This window comes from Numida meleagris, chromosome 1, assembly GCF_002078875.1.
Source record: "Numida meleagris isolate 19003 breed g44 Domestic line chromosome 1, NumMel1.0, whole genome shotgun sequence".
NCBI lineage: Eukaryota > Metazoa > Chordata > Aves > Galliformes > Numididae > Numida > Numida meleagris.
The window spans coordinates 64,869,153-64,889,967 of NC_034409.1; the positions used below are offsets into that span (position 1 = coordinate 64,869,153).

At 36.7% G+C, this 20,815-nt stretch overlaps 1 protein-coding gene across 6 annotated transcripts in view; it reads left to right on the forward strand.

The window, feature by feature from the left end:
- PIK3C2G (phosphatidylinositol-4-phosphate 3-kinase catalytic subunit type 2 gamma) overlaps window positions 1–20,815 on the forward strand; it is a 313,307-nt gene that overhangs the window by 138,833 nt on the left and 153,659 nt on the right. For all 6 annotated transcript variants that reach the window (XR_002436670.1, XM_021390880.1, XM_021390901.1 and 3 more), the window contains 4 exons: window positions 3,307–3,370; window positions 4,910–5,035; window positions 10,625–10,658; window positions 18,185–18,380. Coding sequence is in view for 5 of the 6 variants with exons in the window: in XM_021390880.1 (XP_021246555.1) it covers window positions 3,307–3,370; window positions 4,910–5,035; window positions 10,625–10,658; window positions 18,185–18,380 (420 nt within the window). In the remaining variant the exon portion in view is untranslated. The remainder of the gene's footprint in view (window positions 1–3,306; window positions 3,371–4,909; window positions 5,036–10,624; window positions 10,659–18,184; window positions 18,381–20,815) is intronic.

Here is a 20,815-nt window from a genome sequence, read left to right on the forward strand (position 1 = left end):
ATTCTGTTCCAGTTTGTGCCCTTTGCCTCTTGTCCTCTCACTGGGCACTGCTGAAAAGAGCCTAGCTCTGTCTTCTTTGCACCTTCCCAGTGTGTTTATATTCATTGATTCAATCTTCTCTCGTCCTTCTGTGTTGTAGTTTAAGCAGTTCCAGCTCTCTCAGCTTTCCTTCACATGAGAGATATTCCAGTCTCTTGATCATTTTTGTGATCCTTTTTTGAAATCTGTCCAGTATGGCCATTTCTCTCTTACTGGAGAGTGCAGAACTGGACACACAACTCATCTGTGCTGAGTAGAGGGGAAGGATCAACTGCCACAAGATGCTGGCAATGCTTTTCCTAATGCAGCCCAAGACACATTTAGCCTCTTTTTGCCGCAAGGGTACATTGCTGGCTCATGTTCAGCGTGCTATCCATGAGGACCCTCTAGGTCTTTTTCCGCAAAGCTGCTTTCTGATCAGTCAGCTTCTGGCATATATTGGTGCATGGAGCTGTTCCTCCCCAGGTGCAGGGCTTGGCAGAGAAGAAAAACTGTTTGAAATGATTTGAGGCAAAGTAAAAAGAATGAGCTGAAACCTTACTTTTGTAATCACCAGATTTGCTCTCACAGGTAAATGTGAACATATAAAACCAGCAGCCCCTACATGACTTTCAAAGCTTGAAAATCAAACACAATATAAATTGTGAGTGCATCAACCAAACTACAGCCCGCTGGTCCAAAGCTGAATTTGGCCCATAAACACCAACATTCAGGTGCCAGTAACTATAACATGATGGCTAGTCTGATGTACGCAGTTAGGCAAAGCTCAGTTAGCCAGAATGGTTATAAATTGCCTTTTAGATAGGAAACCTGGTGCCATTTCGCAGTAGGTGCTGCTGCCAAGAAGCTGAAAAATGAATTCTGTAAGTATATGGTATATGCAACAGCCTTGTGCCTCACATATAGACCAGTCAGAATCCAAGACTGTTTCTCTGAGGTTTTTCTACTTTTTTTGCCATTTCTTATCAAAAATATTGTAGTATATTGTCTTGCTAAAGATCCGAAATTCTCTTAGTGTCAAAGAAACAATGAATGTTTGTAGATTGATTATCATTGCCACATTAATGCACAGCTATCAAAGATGTTCAAGTATGTGGTAAGTACTAACAAAAACATGAGTATGATTAGTTATCTAGTAGGATCAGGATAGTATCAGTAAAGGTATTTTGGTCACTGTTGCATGTTGTTGGATTTTTTTTTATTATTTGTTATGTACAATTACGGTTGCTTTATGTAGAAAATTTTCTAGAGTAGAATAGACTAATGGAAAATATGCTATTTTTGTTAATTAGTAGGACAAGCGTGCAAATAAACATGCTTAAATGTGTTCATCAAGACTATAGGGCAAGCCTATATGTCCAGAACTACTTCTGAGCTGGATAATGCTATAAAAATGATATTATGCCTGGAGACTTGGTCAAAGTAAAGGAACAACTTGTATTAGATATGATTTAACAGGATTACAGGAGAAATTGCCAGGCAGCTTCTCAATGCACAAACTGCCTGGCTAGATAAGGCTAGTGCAGATTGCAAATAAAAAGCTGCAAAGGCAAAACCATCTGTAGGAGGAGGTGAACAGTAGGCATCTGCAGGGAAATGCATTCAGGTATTAGTTCAAGAGAGGCCTACCTGAAATTTTTGTACTCTGTGTGTTGATTTCAATAGAATTTCCTCATATTTTCTCCTCTTGCAATACAATATATGATGAAAATCTAATGATATAACATGCAACCTATACTTTGGGCCATAGTTGCAATTCTAATCTCTGATAGCTCAGTTTGACCAATTTAGATGCATAAGGACATGCACAATTCTTCTACAAACTCTAGTCTGTTTGCTCTGAAGTAATCAAAATACTTTCGTGACTTTCAGATACCAGTCTGCAAAGGGTGGGAAATTCCCTCTGAGTGTTATGATGGGAGAGAATCCTCATGCATAAGGACAGTGGGAGATAAAAGAGGATTGAAAATGTGAGGGGGAAAGTGACACTTCAATACAAATAAATAATGAAGGAAGAAAATAAATCAAAGTTTCTACATTTTTGTGAAAGCATGCTTGTACTCTAACTACTACACACGTACCGTTGAGGCAATAAGGTGTCTATTTCCAATGAGTAGGCTAGGCAGGGCATGGAAGTGTGAATTAAGGTTTCCCTACCCTTTTCTGAAGACCTCACCCTACAGAGGAAGAGGTGGAGGTAGCTGTCAAGGAAAAAGGAAGGTGCATTCCTAAGTGCAGTAACTTTAGCCATGATGATCCCATAGACACCCTTCTAAACAGCTACTAGAACTGTATTGTTTAAAACGTGATATGATTAGAAACAGAGAATGACACAAATGTTCCTTAAAAAGCAAAATTCTGTTTATCTTTTGTGGACAGCAATTGGAACCTGTGGTTCTAAAATGGCAAGATTTACAGCTAAAGCATCAGTCCTGCAGTTCAGTGTAGAAAGGTCTGCACTCTTGTTGATAACCCTAAAGATTTTATTGAAACTTTGCTGAGACCCAGCAGTCTGCCCATACAGACTTGGTAGTAACTTGTGTAGTTTGACAGAGGCCTGAGGCTACCATGTGGCAGATGTCTCCCTACAGAACTGATACAAGTTAAACCAGTTTGAGGACTGGATTGAATGACAATGTAAAATAAATTCACAGCTGTGGTAATAGTATGGAAAAGGCAGCTGGTGAAACAGTTTGAGCATGTAAACTTTAGAACCGCAAGCAAATAAAATTTAACGAATTCTGTAACAATCATACCCTTATTATAATGCACATTTTTATACTTGTTACTCTGTATAGGCTTTTGAAACGTAGAGCTTCTCCAGGTGTTTTGCAGATGTTTTGCCTGATACTATGCAGCTTTACCGTCTGAAATGATTGAGAAACAAGGCATAATAGCATAGAATTAAATTCGTCTTTCAAGGTAACATTTAAGAACATGCTTAACCTTGTAGAAATAAATGTGATTTGGAGTTAGATAGACACTTAAATAGCAAATCATTCTGAGAGTTCTTTCACTATGAAACATGTACCCTCTTCGTAAAGGAGAACTTTTACATCTATATCCTGGCAAATGGCCACCAAAGAACCACAGAGAACCAGGCTCAAGACTACTTGACATCTACTTAAACACTTGTCTTTATTTTATATCAACATAAAATCACTGTCAGTTAAACTATTCTTGATTTATAGAATGTGGAGGGGGAAAAAATATCTCTTTATTCAGTTGCTATTAATTTGGTGTTATTTTCTTTTTTCTCATTTCCAGACAGAACCTTGCTGCAGCTCTTAGGAAATATAGAGGTCAAGTGGAGCATCTTTTGCAAAATGAGGTATTTGTTCTCAGTCTGTTATACCAAAAAAGCATTAGCTTCTTTGTGAAAGGTATCTAATTATTAATCTGCCTCAAATGCAATTAAAGAGGACTTTTAATTAAGGCTGTTCAACCTGACTTCAGAAGAGTAAAAATTCTCTTCAGAAAACTTGATTTAAGATTAAGAAGAAAGAGCTACAAATTTAAAATAACACAGGTGAGTTAGATTTAGGCAGAAAAACTCATAAAAGGTTTTTTAAAAGTATTGTGGGCTGCCAGTTGAATTATACATGCTTGAAGGAAATCTTAGCTATAATATTTTATGCAAAATTTAAACCTAAAGGACAAATGCATATTTGAGTGGTAACCTAGAAGAAACCAAATACTTCCTTGATCTGAGTTTCAGATTGCCATGCCAACTGGGTTTTGAGGGTTTAGACTGGAAAGAAATCAGTTTTAACTCTTTGTGCTGAGACCTTTTGGAAAAGTATGGTAAAAAATAATATTGTTTTGTTTCAGAGATGTCACCTGTACTCAACCAACACACCAACCTTATATTTAAAAGAATTCTGACCACTAAATATTGCAGGATAATTTATGTAATTCATTCTTACTTTAGTTCTGCTCAAGGTAGTTAAGTATGGAATTAGAAACCTCAATTTTTTTTTTATATTTGTATTAATGACAGGTGCTAACCTTCTCATTACGGTCTGGATATAGAACTTAAGCTTGAAAACCAAATTTATATTGGTACAGCTTCCCCTTTTCAGGCATGAAATGGATGAGTTAGAGAAACAGCTTTATCAGGACACTGACATGCTGTAGCTAACCAAAAAGAATGTTTATCAGTAGGGAAACATGGAGAATATTTTACAGAAGAGCTTCTGCGTGTTCAGAGAATGTATTTCAAAATTTAAGGAAGTCACATAACTATGCAGTAAATACATTACTTTTTATTTGGTTATTTTTCTGAACATAGGTTACTTGATACTTATTAAGATGACATTTTCCTTTTTTTAGGATTCAGATTTTTTTTTAAATTCCCCAATGAACTTCTGATATTATTCTTGTAGGGATTTTTTTTTAATATGATAAGATGTAAATATCTGAATTTATTAATAATATTTAATATCTTGAGCTATATATATTTCACAGAAAAGCCAGTTACAGAACTACTCAGTCCACAGGTGTCAAATTATTCAGCTTCCCACACAGCCACTATTTTTAGAAGGAACATAGATCTCTGCCATCTCTTACAGAGATGGGTAGGAGATAATAATGGGAATAAATTCACGGTACCATAAAAACATCAGAAAGTTTGTGCATCATTTGGGTTCACATTTTCTTAGAAGTTTATTTAGTATGCTTCTACACTCGCAAAGTTCAGGCAAACCTTCATTTCGCCTCAAGATCAGTCTAAAATACCAAATTTCTCAGTTTTCAACAAGATGTGTTTTATGGAAGATAATTGGACTGCTTAGGAAACTATTGATCACTGACTATTTAAATATAGCCAGATTAATGCTGTTTGCTTTTTTTTCTCTTTTTCTGCTATCAGCCACATACAGTTGATTATGTGATTGAAGTAGCTAAAGCAATCTGCAGTGTCCTCTGCTTTGTGGAAACCAGAGAAATTACTAATGCAGTCAAGAAACTCCGTACAGTGCCACTGGTGAAAACACAGGTAAAAAACACACTGAAGTCTTCCTAAGGCTGCCTTGAGAAGCTGATGTCCTATTTTTTCTGTAAAAGTAGAGCTCGAATAGGTGTCATGAATTTTCTGATTGACCAAGGCTGTTTTACTGTCTTACTTCAATCTGACAAGTATTAGGAAGAGGCATGATAAATAGAGAAAACTCAACTGTGTATGACAAAGGAGCAACAGAGGATGTGCCCTGTGTTTAACTGTAACTGATATGCTCCTGTGGTTTTCTTTCTTATTCCCAACAAACATACAAATATCTGCTTTGGTGCATCAACTATGTACCAAATCATGTCATTTCCAAGAACTCAAGTTCCATGTAGTTAGCATTCCTTCTGTAAAATGTCTTTAAATTATGACTTCTTTAGGTGAAAATGTCTGTACTATTTATACAGGGAAAGACCAACAAAACATAGTCCTGATTTTAGCTGTAGTCTTTTTTCTTAAAAAGAAAATGGGTTACAGTAGAATTATGAACTGGGGCTTTGGAGAGTAGTATCTGTTCTCAGCCTTGTCATCAGCTTCTTTGGGGTGACCTGGAAAAGTCACTGAGGACCTGATTTACAGAAGCTCTGAGCACCCAAAATTCATTTGAAGTCAGCAGCTTGGAAATACAGTGCTCAGCAAATCTGAAAATCAAGCCATTAATCACCTGGATTTAGTCTGGTGTAACCTTAAGTCATGTTAATTCTGTTCCACCCTAATGACGTTCCTCTCCAAACATTTTTCTTATTAAGTTTAATAAGATGTAAATGATTTTTTTTCTTTACCACTCTGGTCTATTTCTTATTATTCTTTCTCACAGCAAATATCATTACGAAATACATGCTCTGTTGAGCAAGGTGCTTGCTTTCTTAGGCCACTGCCTCCTTGTTGTTCTTTATTGATTTTTAGCCTATGGTAAAATATGTGTAAGAACCTGGAAGAGAAAAGTGAACGAGGCTAGCTAGTGTTAGTTGGGTTAACTAGCGAATGTTAATTAAAGATGCTTAGCTGTATAAAACAAATTATTTAATTATGCCTGATAGGCAGTTTGAGGTCCCAAACCTAAGTCTGAGGAAAGCTAACAATTGTTTTTCTGACATTTCTACTGTCATCGGAGTGAACATATAGCAAATTAATTATATTTTGTCATCCATATGCACTTACACTCAACAGGTTCAAACCCTTAAATGCTCATCATTTTACAGGGGCAAAGCTCTTAATGAGAGGTAAGAAGACTGCCATTTTAAGTGACTTGAGTGTTGCTTATAAAATCTCTTAAGTCTCTGTATTCTTAGCCTTGTTCATTCCTCTTATATGTTGGAGTGGCGGTAGAGGGGGGCAGTAACTTGCAGTTTAGGCCCAAGGAAATAATTTCTGGATTAAGTGTCTTCTCTTGCTTTTTCTTCTAGGTCACATTTCACTGTAACTCTTGTTTGTATAGCATCCTAAATCTTTTAATGTCTACTTCAGTGTCAGTTATTAGAAATCTCTATTTTGAGTAACTGCCAACATAAACAGGTTTATTACAGTGCACATTTTATCTGGTATGATTTAAATGGAAATTTAAGGACAGTTCTTTTTGTGGTCAAACAAATTAGAAAAATAGATAAAAAATAACACGGGCTTCACATGGTCTGCTTTTCAGACAGACCTCAGGCTGTCCTGAGAGATGTCAGGAAGATCAGCATCTATCCCTTGAGAAAAGTATTTTGTAAACCAGAATCTTTCTTAAAAGATGGGTGAAGAGCTTGATTTTGTAAACAGAGTGGAGAATAACAGAATATGGTCTCTTTTAGGAAGGAATCAGAGCAGAAATAAAATGCTGGAAGTACTGGGACTAATTTGTTAGAAGACTTGTTTTGGAATGAATGGAAATGGTTTTAGCGTGTTTTCTCTTTGTGTATTTTCTCTTTGTTTATTCAGGTCAGCTCTGTGAACCCAACATGTAAACTGCCTGATATGGCTGGTTTATGTTTATTGAGTATCCTTGAGTCTGTTTTCAATCCCATCCTCTCTGAATTCCAAACAATAAATAAATAAATAAATTATTTTAAATAAAAATAATTTAAAAAACCTGGTTCCCAGCATGCAGCTAATGCTGAGGAATTTCTTTCTCTGCTGTACAGACAGTCTGTACAGCAGCAATCCAGGTTCTTCTGAACCAGCTTCCATATACTTCCTCTTACATTGGGAGTAATATTCTTTTCTTTTTCTGTCTTATCTATTTAAATTATGAGCTTTTCAGAGCAAGGAATGCTTTTCTTTATCTATATGTACAGTCTCCAGCATAGTACAGTACAAGTCCTGGCTGAAATCTCCAGAGGATAATAATAATAAGTAGTGGTGATGATGATAATGGTTGTGTTTGCTCATCTGTAATGAGAGAAATGATACTGTTCCTGAACACCATATTTTGAATATTAAAAAGATTGTACTGGTTGAATATTTTATAACCAGTCTTAAAATATTATTCTATCCTAATAGTCCTATGAGAAGCTGCTTGTCTTCACATTTCAAATGGAGAATACTGACTGGATAGTTACTTTTTTTTTTTTTTTAAGAAAGATACAGTTTTAAGTTGTTGAGTTTTTTGTTCTTTTAACATTTCCTTTCAGGCTTGGTTAGCTGAACTCTTTGTCTGTCCCTTGAAACCTTCCTGTAAAGGCTGTCTATGACCTTGACTGACACCCCTCTCCTGCTAGTCCCTTACCTGGTGAAGCAGACCTGCCTAACAGCTGACTTCAAACAAATTGAGGAGGGGGGAGTTGAACTGTTCCTGAACCTGCAAACACTTGCTACTGCTATGTGCTTCTTACTCCTTTGAGAAATAAGTGCTAGGACAGTCTATTAGACTTTGACAATCTATGAAAAAGTTCAGGTTTGATTTTATGAAAATCTTCATCTCGCTCAGCAGCCACTGAACTATAAATGTCATAAAAGCAACAAAATACATTTCTGCATGTTCTATAGCTCAAACATCACTCTAATTTATAAAAATAAAGATTACACGTTGCATGAAACTACGTTATATATATAAAAATGAAACTACCCTACATATAGAGTAATATGTAAATATAACTAATCAGATTTTAGTTATGTTTATCAATACTTATACAAAGACAATAAACAAGCTCTCTTTCCCACATCAACACATGTCACCAGAATTTGCAGTCAGAGCTTTGATGCTTGATGGAGTACCAACTCCTCCAGTTGCACTTTGTGTCAATCTCAAACTGAAGTGTAGGGACATTTAATGTGAATTCTGAATACTGGTGAAATGCTTAAATCCCACAATATCAGCCTGTCCTATCAGTCTGCTTTGTGTTTCCACAATGCTCATCAGCACAGCATCCCGAAGACTTTTTGTTAGGATGGAAGAGTGGAAGGGTGCCTAACCCTAGGATCACCCTTTTTTTCAGACCAGCAATTAACTTGTATAACAACTAAGGTGAAATTTTTGATGCTACCTATCACATCTCAGTGCTGCCTTGTAATACATTGGTCAAGACTGAAATGACAGTAGAGAAGTTCAGATTGCTTTTTCACCATGGTTTCTTGATGCTTTAGTGTAATGTATGGTATGGTTTTGTGTGGAATACCTTTTAACACTTCTACTTGGCAAGCTCCATGTACACATAATGCCTCAGGGAAGCTACTGTTCACTCTTTCCAAAGTAAATTACATAGGATGCAATACACACTTGTGTATACATATCTGTACTTGTGGGTATGCTTACTTAAAAAAATAATCTATGGTTCTATTTAATTGCCATTTTATGGAAAGACAATAACAAAAACACAACCAAAAAACTCACTTTCTTTGAATCATCTTCTGCGTTCTATTAAATTATGTTTTTTTCTTCTTTACTATCTCCTCCCTTCCAGTACTGTGAATTCCTCCAGCGTGGCTAGGAGATTATGAATGCAACTGACATCAGTAATAGTTTCTTCTCAGCTGATTGTGTCTCTTTATAAATGTGATTCATTCAGTCTCTAACCACCCTAACCCTGGGATTTCAGGCCTGCAGTACAATTAATGTTTTTCATTTCTTATTTTTCTTCCTTTCTTACAGCAGCTCACAAAAGGTCCTACGAGATGAAATCCTGCCAGAACAGGCGCTAATCCACTATATATTAAATGGGCTACACTGTGTTGAAATTATAAGCACTGTTCCAAAAGGTCGTTTACTTTCCAAAATTTGAAGGAATTGAACAAAGGTCTCCATTCCCACTTGTCTTGCTGCATATAAAGATTGTGAAAACACATTTCTCGGCCTGGAGGTTGTTTTTCTTTCCCTCAAGTAAGCATTTGTCTGCTCTTCATAATTGCAAGGCAAGTGCTTGCAACTCCAGGATGGGTACCCAACGGAGGATGTACATCTAGCATTGTGCTTCTTATGTCACCTCTGCATGCACTGCCATTTTTAAGAAGCCTCTCACCGAATGCATGTGTACTAATGTAGCACTCTTGTCTGGTTGCAGAGGGATTAATAACTATAAAGGATAATAAACCCTTCAAGGACATGTATTGAAACAGAGTGCATACTCTGGGCATACTAAAGTACTGAATTAGCTTGACAGCCCCTCTGATTGAGTGTCACACTTCAGTTATGTATTTTTATGTCATCTTGGTAAATGCAAGTCTGATATAAGAGCCAGACCAAATGGAGCTGGGGAAGATTTCAAGCTGAAGCCAGCTTGGTACCAGGGACCTTGTGGTGATGGTGAAGGGGAAAGTACATGTACTGTAGTGATACATAATTTTGCTCAGAGTCTGAGAAGCCCAGAGCAAAATCTGACTGAAGTCAGTTATTGGACTTGGGGATTTAGTAGGACAGCTTTTTCAAAAAAAATCTTTAGCCTTGTCTTTTCAGGTCGAATAACTGACCTGACCTTTCAGAGGCCACAAGAACTCAGCAGTTCCCATCAGCAGCACTGGGGTGCCCGAAGTGAGAATCCAGATACTACCCAGGATGTTAGGCAGCAAAAGCCATGGTTAGAAACCAGGAGCCTAAATGTTCATGGATTTCTGTGGCTGACAGTTTCTGTTTGCTGACTTCAGTTAGCTGCCTGCTTGAAGGCCTTTGTAGACATGTCTGTTTACTGATTTGATGAAGGAATGCAGGTGATACATAGGCTGCCTGAACAGGGAGTTGGTGCTCCTCATGTCAGAGAGGTGGCTGATGCCTTGGCTGGGCGCGTGCAAGTGTCATGGTTCATGTATGAATATACAAGGTGTGCAAAGAAATTGAGAAGGTTTTCTTATCTCTGCTATACCAATGCAAGGGTTGAAAATGTATACGCACCCAAATGCAGATTAAATGCTTCTTTGTGTCTGCACATATTTAAATACTGCCAGAAATCAGGTTCTGATTGCCTTGCCTGGGCCACTAGAGGAAGCAGGTGGAAGAGCCAGAAGGTGAGCCCTGCATCTCAGTCATGACCACTCTCATCACAGCATCCTTCCCTGTTCTCATCCAAAACAGCTTTATTTTCCAGGAGCACTACTCCTAGCACCATTTTAACTGCTATCTCTTATTTTCTGAAGTAACTGATTACCTTTTCCCCTTGGGTTTTATTTTTCTAGGATTCACATCAACACATGGAAGCACAAAATAAAGGTAAAGATTTTTTTTTTAGTATGTTAATTGAAGTTATATCACAAAAAAAACTTTTTGCTGTTTGTTTGTATTAATGACCTGTCACATTTGGCACATTGCAGATGTTTACATATTTATTTATAAGGTAATTATGCTAAATAAAAACATACAGTGATATAAAAATATAGATAAGACATCATTTCCACAAACCAATATTGAGATTCAGATACGGAGAATGAAGTATGATGAAAGAACATATTGTAGTTATTGGTGGTCATAGTAGCAATATTACTGCTATTTTTCGTAGCTGTCCTTAATCACAACATTTTCTGTAGAGAGAAGGAAACATAAGCCTCAAAAATTATTTCTGTGTGGTTTTTCTCCTCAGCTCCAATAATTTGCCTTTCTGCCTCCTTAGGCTTTAGTTCTTCACTGTCTTTTGTTGTGTAAGCAGTGTGCTGTTTGGAGTTATATACTGTCATAAGAAGAGTAGATTAATTAGCAGAAATGGACGAAATCATAGGCTCTGCCTTATTTAATCCCTCAGATAAAATCAGCTTAGCATCACTGGCTTGGTACTGTTATCATTACTGCAAAGCACTGCACAAGCTGAGGGACAGGCAGGAGTCTGTCAAGTTTCTTGGGCTGACAGCCACCTACAGGGCTCAGGTCTTGCCCTACCTCTCTGTGGCTTGCAACCTGTACTCACAGCAGTACGCTGATGCTCTCCAAGGAGCTTCCATCTGAATTTTGGAGTGAGCAATCGCACACTGTGGAATGGCAGCCTGTCTATTTTGATCAAGAAAAAGTGTGGCCATTTGAGATCTAAGTTTTGTTCCTCCCTCCCTCTTACAGCTACTCTTGTAGCAGTGTGCTCAGAGAGGCAAACAGGAGAACCAACCACAAAGACTGCAGCAGCCTTTCAAACACAGATGTGATTTAAATGCAGGGCTTCAAATGCCAAGCTTGTTGTTTCAACATTATTCAATTTCATGAACAGCAAACAAAGATCATATTTGCAAGCTGCCAGGAAAAACTAAGCAGCTAGGAGACCCAGGTACAGAAGGGAGGAACTGGATGGTAAGGTGTTTGTAGGATTCTTCTCCCATAGAGACAGTCATTTATTCCATTTAAACACTATTAATGGCAAAAATTTCTTGAATACAAAAAGTAATTAATAGCTACTAATCAACATCTACCTTAGTAATCACAAAGTATTCAGAAAACCTCTCTGGAAAGGATTTAAAACATTCTTCTACTTAAAGATATTTTCAAAGTTGAGCTTCAGTGCATCAGTAGCTCTCTGCATCTATTTACTTATGCCAGGAAACCCTTAACTGTGAAGACTGATAATTTCATTTGTTCTTGGCACATCCAAATTTCATAACAGTTTCAGGATCCATTTAGTAATATAATTTTAGAAAGTTCAACTTAATGATTACAAGTCAGAATTTTCCAGACCATTAGTAATTCTGTGGAGAAGCCTACATTCAAAGTTGTCCGGGGTGATCAAAATTCAATTACATGCACTGATATCCATTTCATGTATACATTAGCACACTGTCTGTATTACATTTAGACTTACGAAGTAAACTTCTAAAAGACAGCAAAATATTTAAAACTAGGCCAACAAGTTTGAACTGAAAAGTCTACAGTAGCATAAAAGCTCGTGTTAAGGTTATATCTGATAAAAACAAAGTACAAGAGCAGTGATCAAAATTGATCTATTGGAACCTTGGTGTCACCCCCCCGGTAGCAAATAAAAGCATTCCACTCATCTTTTCATTTTTTGGATCATGGGTTTTCCTCAGTCCTTCACCTTCATGAGAATTCCATGGGATCTCCCAACCACCAACCTAGGAAGGCTGAACCTAAGAGAAATTCAGGTTATATTTTCACACTCTGAGGCTAGAAGTAAAAAAAAAACCTGGAAGGCAAGGCATGCATTCCTGCTTAAACCACCTCTGTGTTTCCTTTTCCATGCCATTAGCCCCCAACCCTCTTTTTACTTCATTATGTTTTGTTGGCTAGCTTTGCAGACATGAAAAGATTTTCCTATTATGTAAATGTAAAGTAAAATCATCTTAATAAAAAAGTAGAATAAAATCATTTTTCCAGGTCTTGGAGAAGTATAAAACACGTGCTTTGCGATCTCTAGCAACACAATTGAAAATGTAGTCAGCATGGACAGTTGAGAAGAGGACAGACTGCAATTCCCATTTGTGCTGTTCTTTTCTGTCTCTATACTGCATTTATGTTTCTCTTCAAGAAAAAAGAATCAAACTAAAACAGTAAAAGCAGCAATCAGTTATTCCAATAATTCTTCCTAATTTTCCTCCTTTCCCCAAGTGATAGTTATTATTACCCCAAATATCATAAAAGACTGCCAAACAGGTTTTCTTTTCTTTTCAGTATAGTTTTTCTCTGCCACAGAAAAAAAAAAAGATAAAGGATTAACAGAGTTTTAATATTAGTCATTCACCATGGGCTATGCAGGTCAAAGACTATATTCAAAATCTCAGTCCTTCATTTAGTGTTGCAATAACTGACTCTGTTAACAGTGTTATCTCTATAGACCAAATTATTCCATTGCTGTGAACAGAGAAGTACTCGTCCATGTTACATCCAAGTCTGGATCATGTTCTGTTCCTTTTGCATGAAGTTCTTAGGAAATCATATTAATATTTTAGCATTCAGTGTGTTATTTTTTCTTCTTAAATTTGAGAAAAGTTAGGCATTTTTAGAAATTATCACCTTTCTGCAGCATCGAGTTTTCCCAGAAAATAAATAAATCTATTCAAGTTAATAGAGATTTAGCATTCTGGCTTGCTGTGGTGTAGAGGATGACAAAAACAGGCTACAAGCTGGTATAAAACTACAGTCAATGTGCCTTTCTGAAAAGTTGATGAATTAATGTTTGTACAATGTCTACAGCCTTGTGACTTCAGGCGGGGATTTTATGAGATCAGACACAATAAGCAGCTTTTGAAACTTGATCCGTAGTTCTCTGGAACCCGTCCCAGAAAGTCCAGCATGCACTGTGAGCTGATGATGTTGCATCAACAGCTTTTCCTGTCTTAAACTGATGGAGTTTTTATCTTTTTTGAGAGAATGCAGAAAACAAGAAACCTTGATGACAATACATCTAATGAAATTAAACTGCCGTTACATTTAAGAGTGTAAAGGTTCACTGATGGTACTTTGGATTTGATAGTTTCTTCTAAACCCTAGTCATAAAAGTATTTACCACAGAAAATTTCAAACAAACAAACAAACAACAACAAAAAAAGTTGGAAGGAGAAAATGGGAGGTTTGGGGGGGGGGTTTCCCATAAAAAATTGAAAATACTTCTTTCTTTCTGTGGGACAGAGCAATTATATATTTGGTTTTGTTTGGAAAAATCACTTTTTGTTTCAGCATATAGAAAAACATCAAGAGCTTTTTTTGATTGTATTTCCCCTCTGTAAGTTTCTCCTGCATTATTTTTTTAATTTGAGCATGGCTCTTTACCTCTAAGTTGTTGCTATGTTACATCTTAATATGTTTTTCTGAAAGTCAAGATGTTATTTAACCAGGTTTGTTTAACTAAGACCAATTTTCAATATAAATAAATCCCCCCAGTCCTCCAAAAAAAAACAAAAAAAAAAAACAAACAAACAAAAAACCAGATTGAAGTTGAAGTTGACAAGGCCTTATAAAAGATCCTGTTCTAGAAATATTTTAGTTACTAGGACAGCAGAATTTTTTTTTTCATTATTTCAAGAGATCATTCAGAGGATTCTTCAGCTAATAGGAGGAAACAACAACAAATATATTGGTGCTTGGGAACTGCATCTGATTGGTTTTTGCATAACAACCCTTTCATGTTTTGTTTTTACTTATTATGATGATGGTCGAATTAACATTGCTTAGTACCTTATCTAAATTTTGAGGATGTACTGGTTTTCCCAAGGCAGTGGGGTAGGAGGCAGTGGGAGGGAGACCAAAACAGAATTTATGATCTCAATATTTTTCCTCTCTCTGAAAATAAGAGAGAAAGAGTAAAATCAAGCTCACGTTTTCCAAAATAGCTCTAAGGTGCTACAGGACTCTTAAGTCTTCCATCCAAATTCTTTTCAACCGTGTTTTACCTAGAGAAAATGTGTGTATGGAATCAGAAAGAGCATGTTCGATATGTATTAAATTGATGTCATCTGCTAGCAAAGTGCCTACTCTGTTGAAAGATCTGATACTGAAATGATATGTGAATTGTAATACTGAACTGAGAGGAACGTACTTGCTTTTCTGTAAGGAATAAGCAGGTTTGTACCTTACTATCTCTAGAATTTACATGCATGCATATTCATTAATACTTTCAGGGATGGCACGGGTCGTTCTTTTTCTCAAGAAAGAAATTCATTCCTTCAGACTTCAGGTACAAGGAGCATATGTCATAAGCAAACATATCTGGCAGCTATGGTTAAAATTTGTTTAACTAACACCAATTTTCACATGACTACAACCAGTCATCCAAAAAAATAGATACCAGTTAACAATGCCTTATAAAGGATATAGTTATTGAAACATTTTGGACATACTAGGACTGCAGGAAAATTTAAGTTTCTTGTAAAAGGAACATGTCAGAAGTAAACACGTCTAGCAGCTAGGGATAAAAGTCACTTCTTGTGTTCTCATCTCATTTCCTCAATGGAGAAGTGAGAAGGTGATGCCAAATCATTCTAAACCAGAAATAAATTGTGACTTGAGTTGTGAGATTATGAATCTCAGTCACACTTCACTTTAGGATGTATTGTATTCATCATTCTCCTAAATACTATGTGTGGAATACTTTCTATAAAATAAACTATGGCATAGCTTAAACTGTGGATCTGCTATGGGAAGTCCATGGCCTTTGCAATGTAAATCAGTGAAACACCATAGACCTTTCTCATCTAAAATTTATTAATCATAAAAGCAGTAAAGTTCTCTAGCTTTGGTTCTCTGCAGTGAAAAGCTGCTGATCAACTCTTCTGAGAAATGGACACCTACAGACTCGCCAAGATGTTTATATCTAATTTACTTAATTACCACCAGGCTTAATGAGTGAAGAGTGAGAAGGGGGGAGGGCTAACTGTGGCAAAGAAGCTACAGAAAACACATGTAGGAAAAAATACTGTAGCTGCAGACTAGGTCATTCTTGAGTGTTTGCTTACGCTTGAGGAACTTTATTTGTAAGAAGAATCATGCTGGATCTTCTATAAATTAGATAAATAATGCTGAAATTTCATGAATTGAGGGGGAGAGAGAGGAGAAAACAGTAGAAAGAAAGAAAATAAATTTCCCAGTTTACTTCACAGGGAGTCTCACAGACACTGCCTGTAACTGAGTGAAGACATTCTGTCTCATCTAGCCATGTAGATACTATGGGGAGGGCAGGTCTCTGATACCCAGGAAACCTTTTTCAGCTTACTACTGACAGAATCAATTACGTTGCAAATAATTGAGGAAAAAAAATGTATATTTTTTTCTCTCCCAGTTTTGAGACAGTCTGCTGACATTCTTTTCTGGACCTCTTAAGAAGATTTTATGTGTATGACTATCAGTAATTCACTGGAACGTAAAATAGTTCAGTGCCAGTTAAACATTTAGTTTGGAAGGTGCTCACTCACTGCACATCCAAGGGGGCTGGGTATAAGAATAAAATGCTATCCAAGGGAAAGCATTAGCATTAGAGCTAAAGATTTATTCAGAGCACTTATAGAAAAGGAGGGTGAATGGAGAAAATAGTAAAGAGAGGAAATAAAAAGACAATAAGAAAGATATGCCAGCCACAGAAATACACACAGAGTAAAAGGACTGAGTTTTCTTAATTGATCTTAATTGATTAGCCTCTGAAATGATTCTGCTCACATGAGTGGAAAATGACTGCAACAGACGAAATGTAGTACTCTACATAGTCCTCCATCAGTGCAATTGTTTGGTGTCAGTATTTTCAGTAGGAAACTCCACTATATTTCAGACTATTTCAATGTTACATGTATCTATGCTGTTATGTAATATAAATCTCTTCATTACTGAATGAAGACTGAAATCACAGAATCATAGAATCACTAAGGTTGGAAAAGACTTCTATGATCATCTAGTCCAACCACCAACAAATCCCCACCATGCGCAGTAACCCATGTACCTCAGTGGCACATTTACATGTTTCTGAAACCCTCCAGGGACAGTGTCTCCATCACCTCCCTAGGAGGCCTATTCCAGTGTGTTACCACTTTCAGATGTAAAATAATTCCTTTGCAGAGTTTTCCGTGTTATTTTGTGACTCAGTAATTCTGAGTATTTGCTAGTTTAAAGGGGGTAGGTATAAAAGAAGTTCCAGACCAGGGATATGTTTGAAGACATTTCTAATAACAAACTGAGCTAAATCCATTGAATCATATTGTCTGTATTTGCTAGGACAGGATGCTTTCACCTATCTGAAGTATTAAAAGTGAATGCAAGCTAGTCGCAGACTTCCTGTTCTTGGGAAAAATTTTGAATAGATACTATTACGTGGCTATTAAATGGCTACTGAGTGCAATGGCCAAACAAACATTTGTTGGGAACTGTGGCAGAATGTGATGAGAGTATGTTCTTGATCATGTAGAAACCTGGGAGATATAGGGAGGGGGAAAGGAGAATTTTGGATATTTTTCTTGGAAGTCAAATCATCTTGATCCTGGAATGCCACCGTGTCCTCTGACACTTCAAACTGCCCCTTGTCTGAGAAATGAGAGTGCTTGTACCAGCTCTCTTCACTTGATGGAGGCTGCCAGAGCTGGGGATTTTAATTTACAATGGCAATAAGATAGTCCCTAGCTGCTCCAAAAATGCAGAGAGGGAAGATGGATAAAAGCCAATAACTGCAGAAAACGAGCACCGCAGAGCTCATGCCAAAGGAAATAACGTAAATAAAAGTGCAGTATAAATAAGGGTACAGCCTGCATTTGATGTATCTGTATAGATACGTCTTTCAGTGTCTATCATTGAGGAATGTTTTGACCAATACATGACCATCTGAATGCTATATCTGATTGTGGCTGCTATTATATATTTTTTTTATGAGTTGTTTATCTGTATTTTCAATAGTTTTATAGTCTTAAAAATTAACCAGTGCCTTTTCTCCATTCTGCTGCAGCTTTGCCATTTCCCTTGAACTAACTAGCTATGTAGCTGCAGAAATTACAAGATGCTTACATAATATAAATCTTTCCAGCACAAAAATTAACAGACTAAAATTATGTGTCTGAAGCACACACTAACTTGCTGTAGTTTAAAAGGCTTACTCTGAAAATGTTTTAATTTGAAGGCACTGTAATGAAAGACTGTTAATGATACACCAGAAATGAGCTAAGGCTGGTTTCAGAAGCACAGATGGCTAATTGGCTTCAGTTGGTAGGTTATGTCATTTAAATTAAATTTTATTAGGAAGCATTTGAAAGCCATAACTGATGGTTTTAAGATAAACATGCTTTATCACAGGTGACCTATTTCTAACCTTTATTTATTTCTTTCTCTCCTTTTAGCATTAATGGAAGCTGCTGTGACAGAGCTCTCCATGGCCATCTCTCATCTCATCCATGTGTACAGCAGCAGCTTTGATACAGATTTTCAGGTTGTCAGCATACCTAGAAGCCCTTCATGTGCAGACATCAGCCTTGATTCCCAGCTCAGCTTCACTGTTTATGCTGCTCATAACATTCCTGAAGCCTGGGTGAACAGGTGGGAGAAGATCCAGCAACTATTCACAAGAAGGGATCTCTTATGATCACACGTTTTTCATAGGTGCTAGCTAACCTCTGTTGCTTTGGCAGTACTTCAGTATTAATGTTAGAGGCTGAGCGAGTGCGTTTCCACCATTTTTATAGCAGAAAGAGCACTTATGTAAGCTGATTAACTAGGAGTCTTCCATGCTTCATTCAGGAGAGTCAAAGAGGACGTAGCTGGTTACGCTGACAAATATGGAAGGATGGTAACAAGTAAGGTCAGAGTATTGAACTTGATGGGTATGTGAACAAATGCTTGTGTGTCTGACTTGCTCAGAGACACAGGGAAAAGTGTTTGTGCTTTATGCCAAGAGATTGAATTGGAGCTTTCTGTGGCCTTCATAGTACAAGTGACAGGAAGTGTTACCAAGGTAATCAGAGGGATGCTTGCTTAAACCCAATCTGAATGAGGCTTTATCAATAATTTTTGTTCTTCGTATATTCAAACCACATTACTTGGCTAGGCATACGCATTCATAAGCCTATTTGTTGTAAAAATAAGCACAGTTTATTTGTCAAAGTATACCTTATATATTCATCTAGCAGAGGAAAGAAAAAAGGGAGATAACTTTAATAAAAAGCTGATTGAAATATCTTCTGTACTTTTTTTGGTTCAAATTAGTTGTCTCTTTAAATAGATGCTTTTCCTACTGAAAAACCGATGTTCTCCTTTTACCACTCCAGTGCAATCAGACATGACTGCAGTCTGGTAGCATTATTTTTATGAGTGAAAATGCAATTCTACAAGTGTTTTTTTAATACTTTCCCTTTGCTCCCCCTCTACCTTGAATTCCAAATGACCAATTAAAAAGCAGTGGGATCGTTTGCATTAGAATGTGAGCAAGAAAGTGTACTATACAACATTAACGGTAATTAGCAATTTAATAAAAATCAGAAATGCACATTTGTTGAGGTAATAAATGGAAAACTATAATCACTGTCCTGATATTGCAGATGGTTATACCATTCCCACTGCGTTTTGTTTTACCAGTGAAATGTAAAATTACATATGGCCTAAAATGCCACTGCTGACTTGAACACTATGTTCAAGCATGTGAAAATGAAGATCTCTCTTCCTCCTTAACCTCCTTCTCCAATCTTTCTAATACTTGTAACCAACATGAATTTCTTAACATAGACTGCAATCCATTTTACCTACTCTCCTCAGATACTTTTACTATCTTCATTCATAGCCACATTCCTCCTCCTTATTTCTATACTGGATGATTGTATGCTGGCTTTGTCTCAGCACTTCATTTTTCATTTCCAGAATGTCAAATTTTATGATCTTGGTGCTGTTCATAACATGTATTTTCATATATATACTGTGTGTATATATATGTAATCACCATATAAATATATGCAAAATTAATGTAACTGCTCCAAAAATAATGCCTCCTATGTTATTACGTTGGCCCACAACATCAGAGGCAGATGTTGGTGGTATGGTAGTAGAGGCTGAACCTTCTCACCAGTCTTCCGTTACATTTTGTTGCTGATTGACAGATGGCAGCAGAGGGACAGTCTGACATGGAAGTGTGTATGAAGCAAAGATGCATCATTGAATTTCTCCATGTGGAAAAAATGACTGACATTCACTGACACTTGCGGAATATTTGTGGAGACCAAATAGTGGATGTGAGTGCAGTGAGGCAATGGGTGGCATGTCTCTTGTTCATCACTGGCAAAAATGCATAGCTAATGGTGGTGACTATATTGAAAAATCATTTTTTGTAACTGAGAAAGTGCTCTAAAAAGTAGCATTATTGGCTCTTTGTACCTGTTGATGTTTCCATGTATATATTAATAGGAAGCATTACATTTGGAGCAAGCTATGTATGTTAGAATTCTGACATTTCTTACAACCTGTCTCATTGTTTTTCCATACATAAAAATTTGTGATAAATGATCTTTTTTCTTATTATTTGGGATAAGAGCAAGGGTCTTGTGTTTTACAGAATCATTTTAGCATCTCACCAAATCCCTCTGAAGCTCATTTTTGTAGATGGGCACTTTATCAATTTTTATATTCATGCTTACAATTTCTCATTTCTGTCTTACTGTCTTTGTTAAAAAGGTAGTTGCAGACCTTATAAATTGTAAAATTGATTACCTTTCTTTACTGTATTTTTGTTCCTAGTTTCTTTTATCACTTTGTTGTTCTGGCTCATATAGATCCCAAGCATATATTCCCTATTTGATGCCAGTGACATAATGTTGCTAGCATTGTTTTGCTGAACTTGTTTCGAAAACCCTCAAATTCATATTGCTATCTATATCAGGATGATATAAAGTTATCTTTGGGACAGGACTAGATTTTCCTGCATTTGAATTCATAGGGAGGGAGGATACCTAAGCAAAATGTTCTGTCAAGAAATATAATGTGTTGAA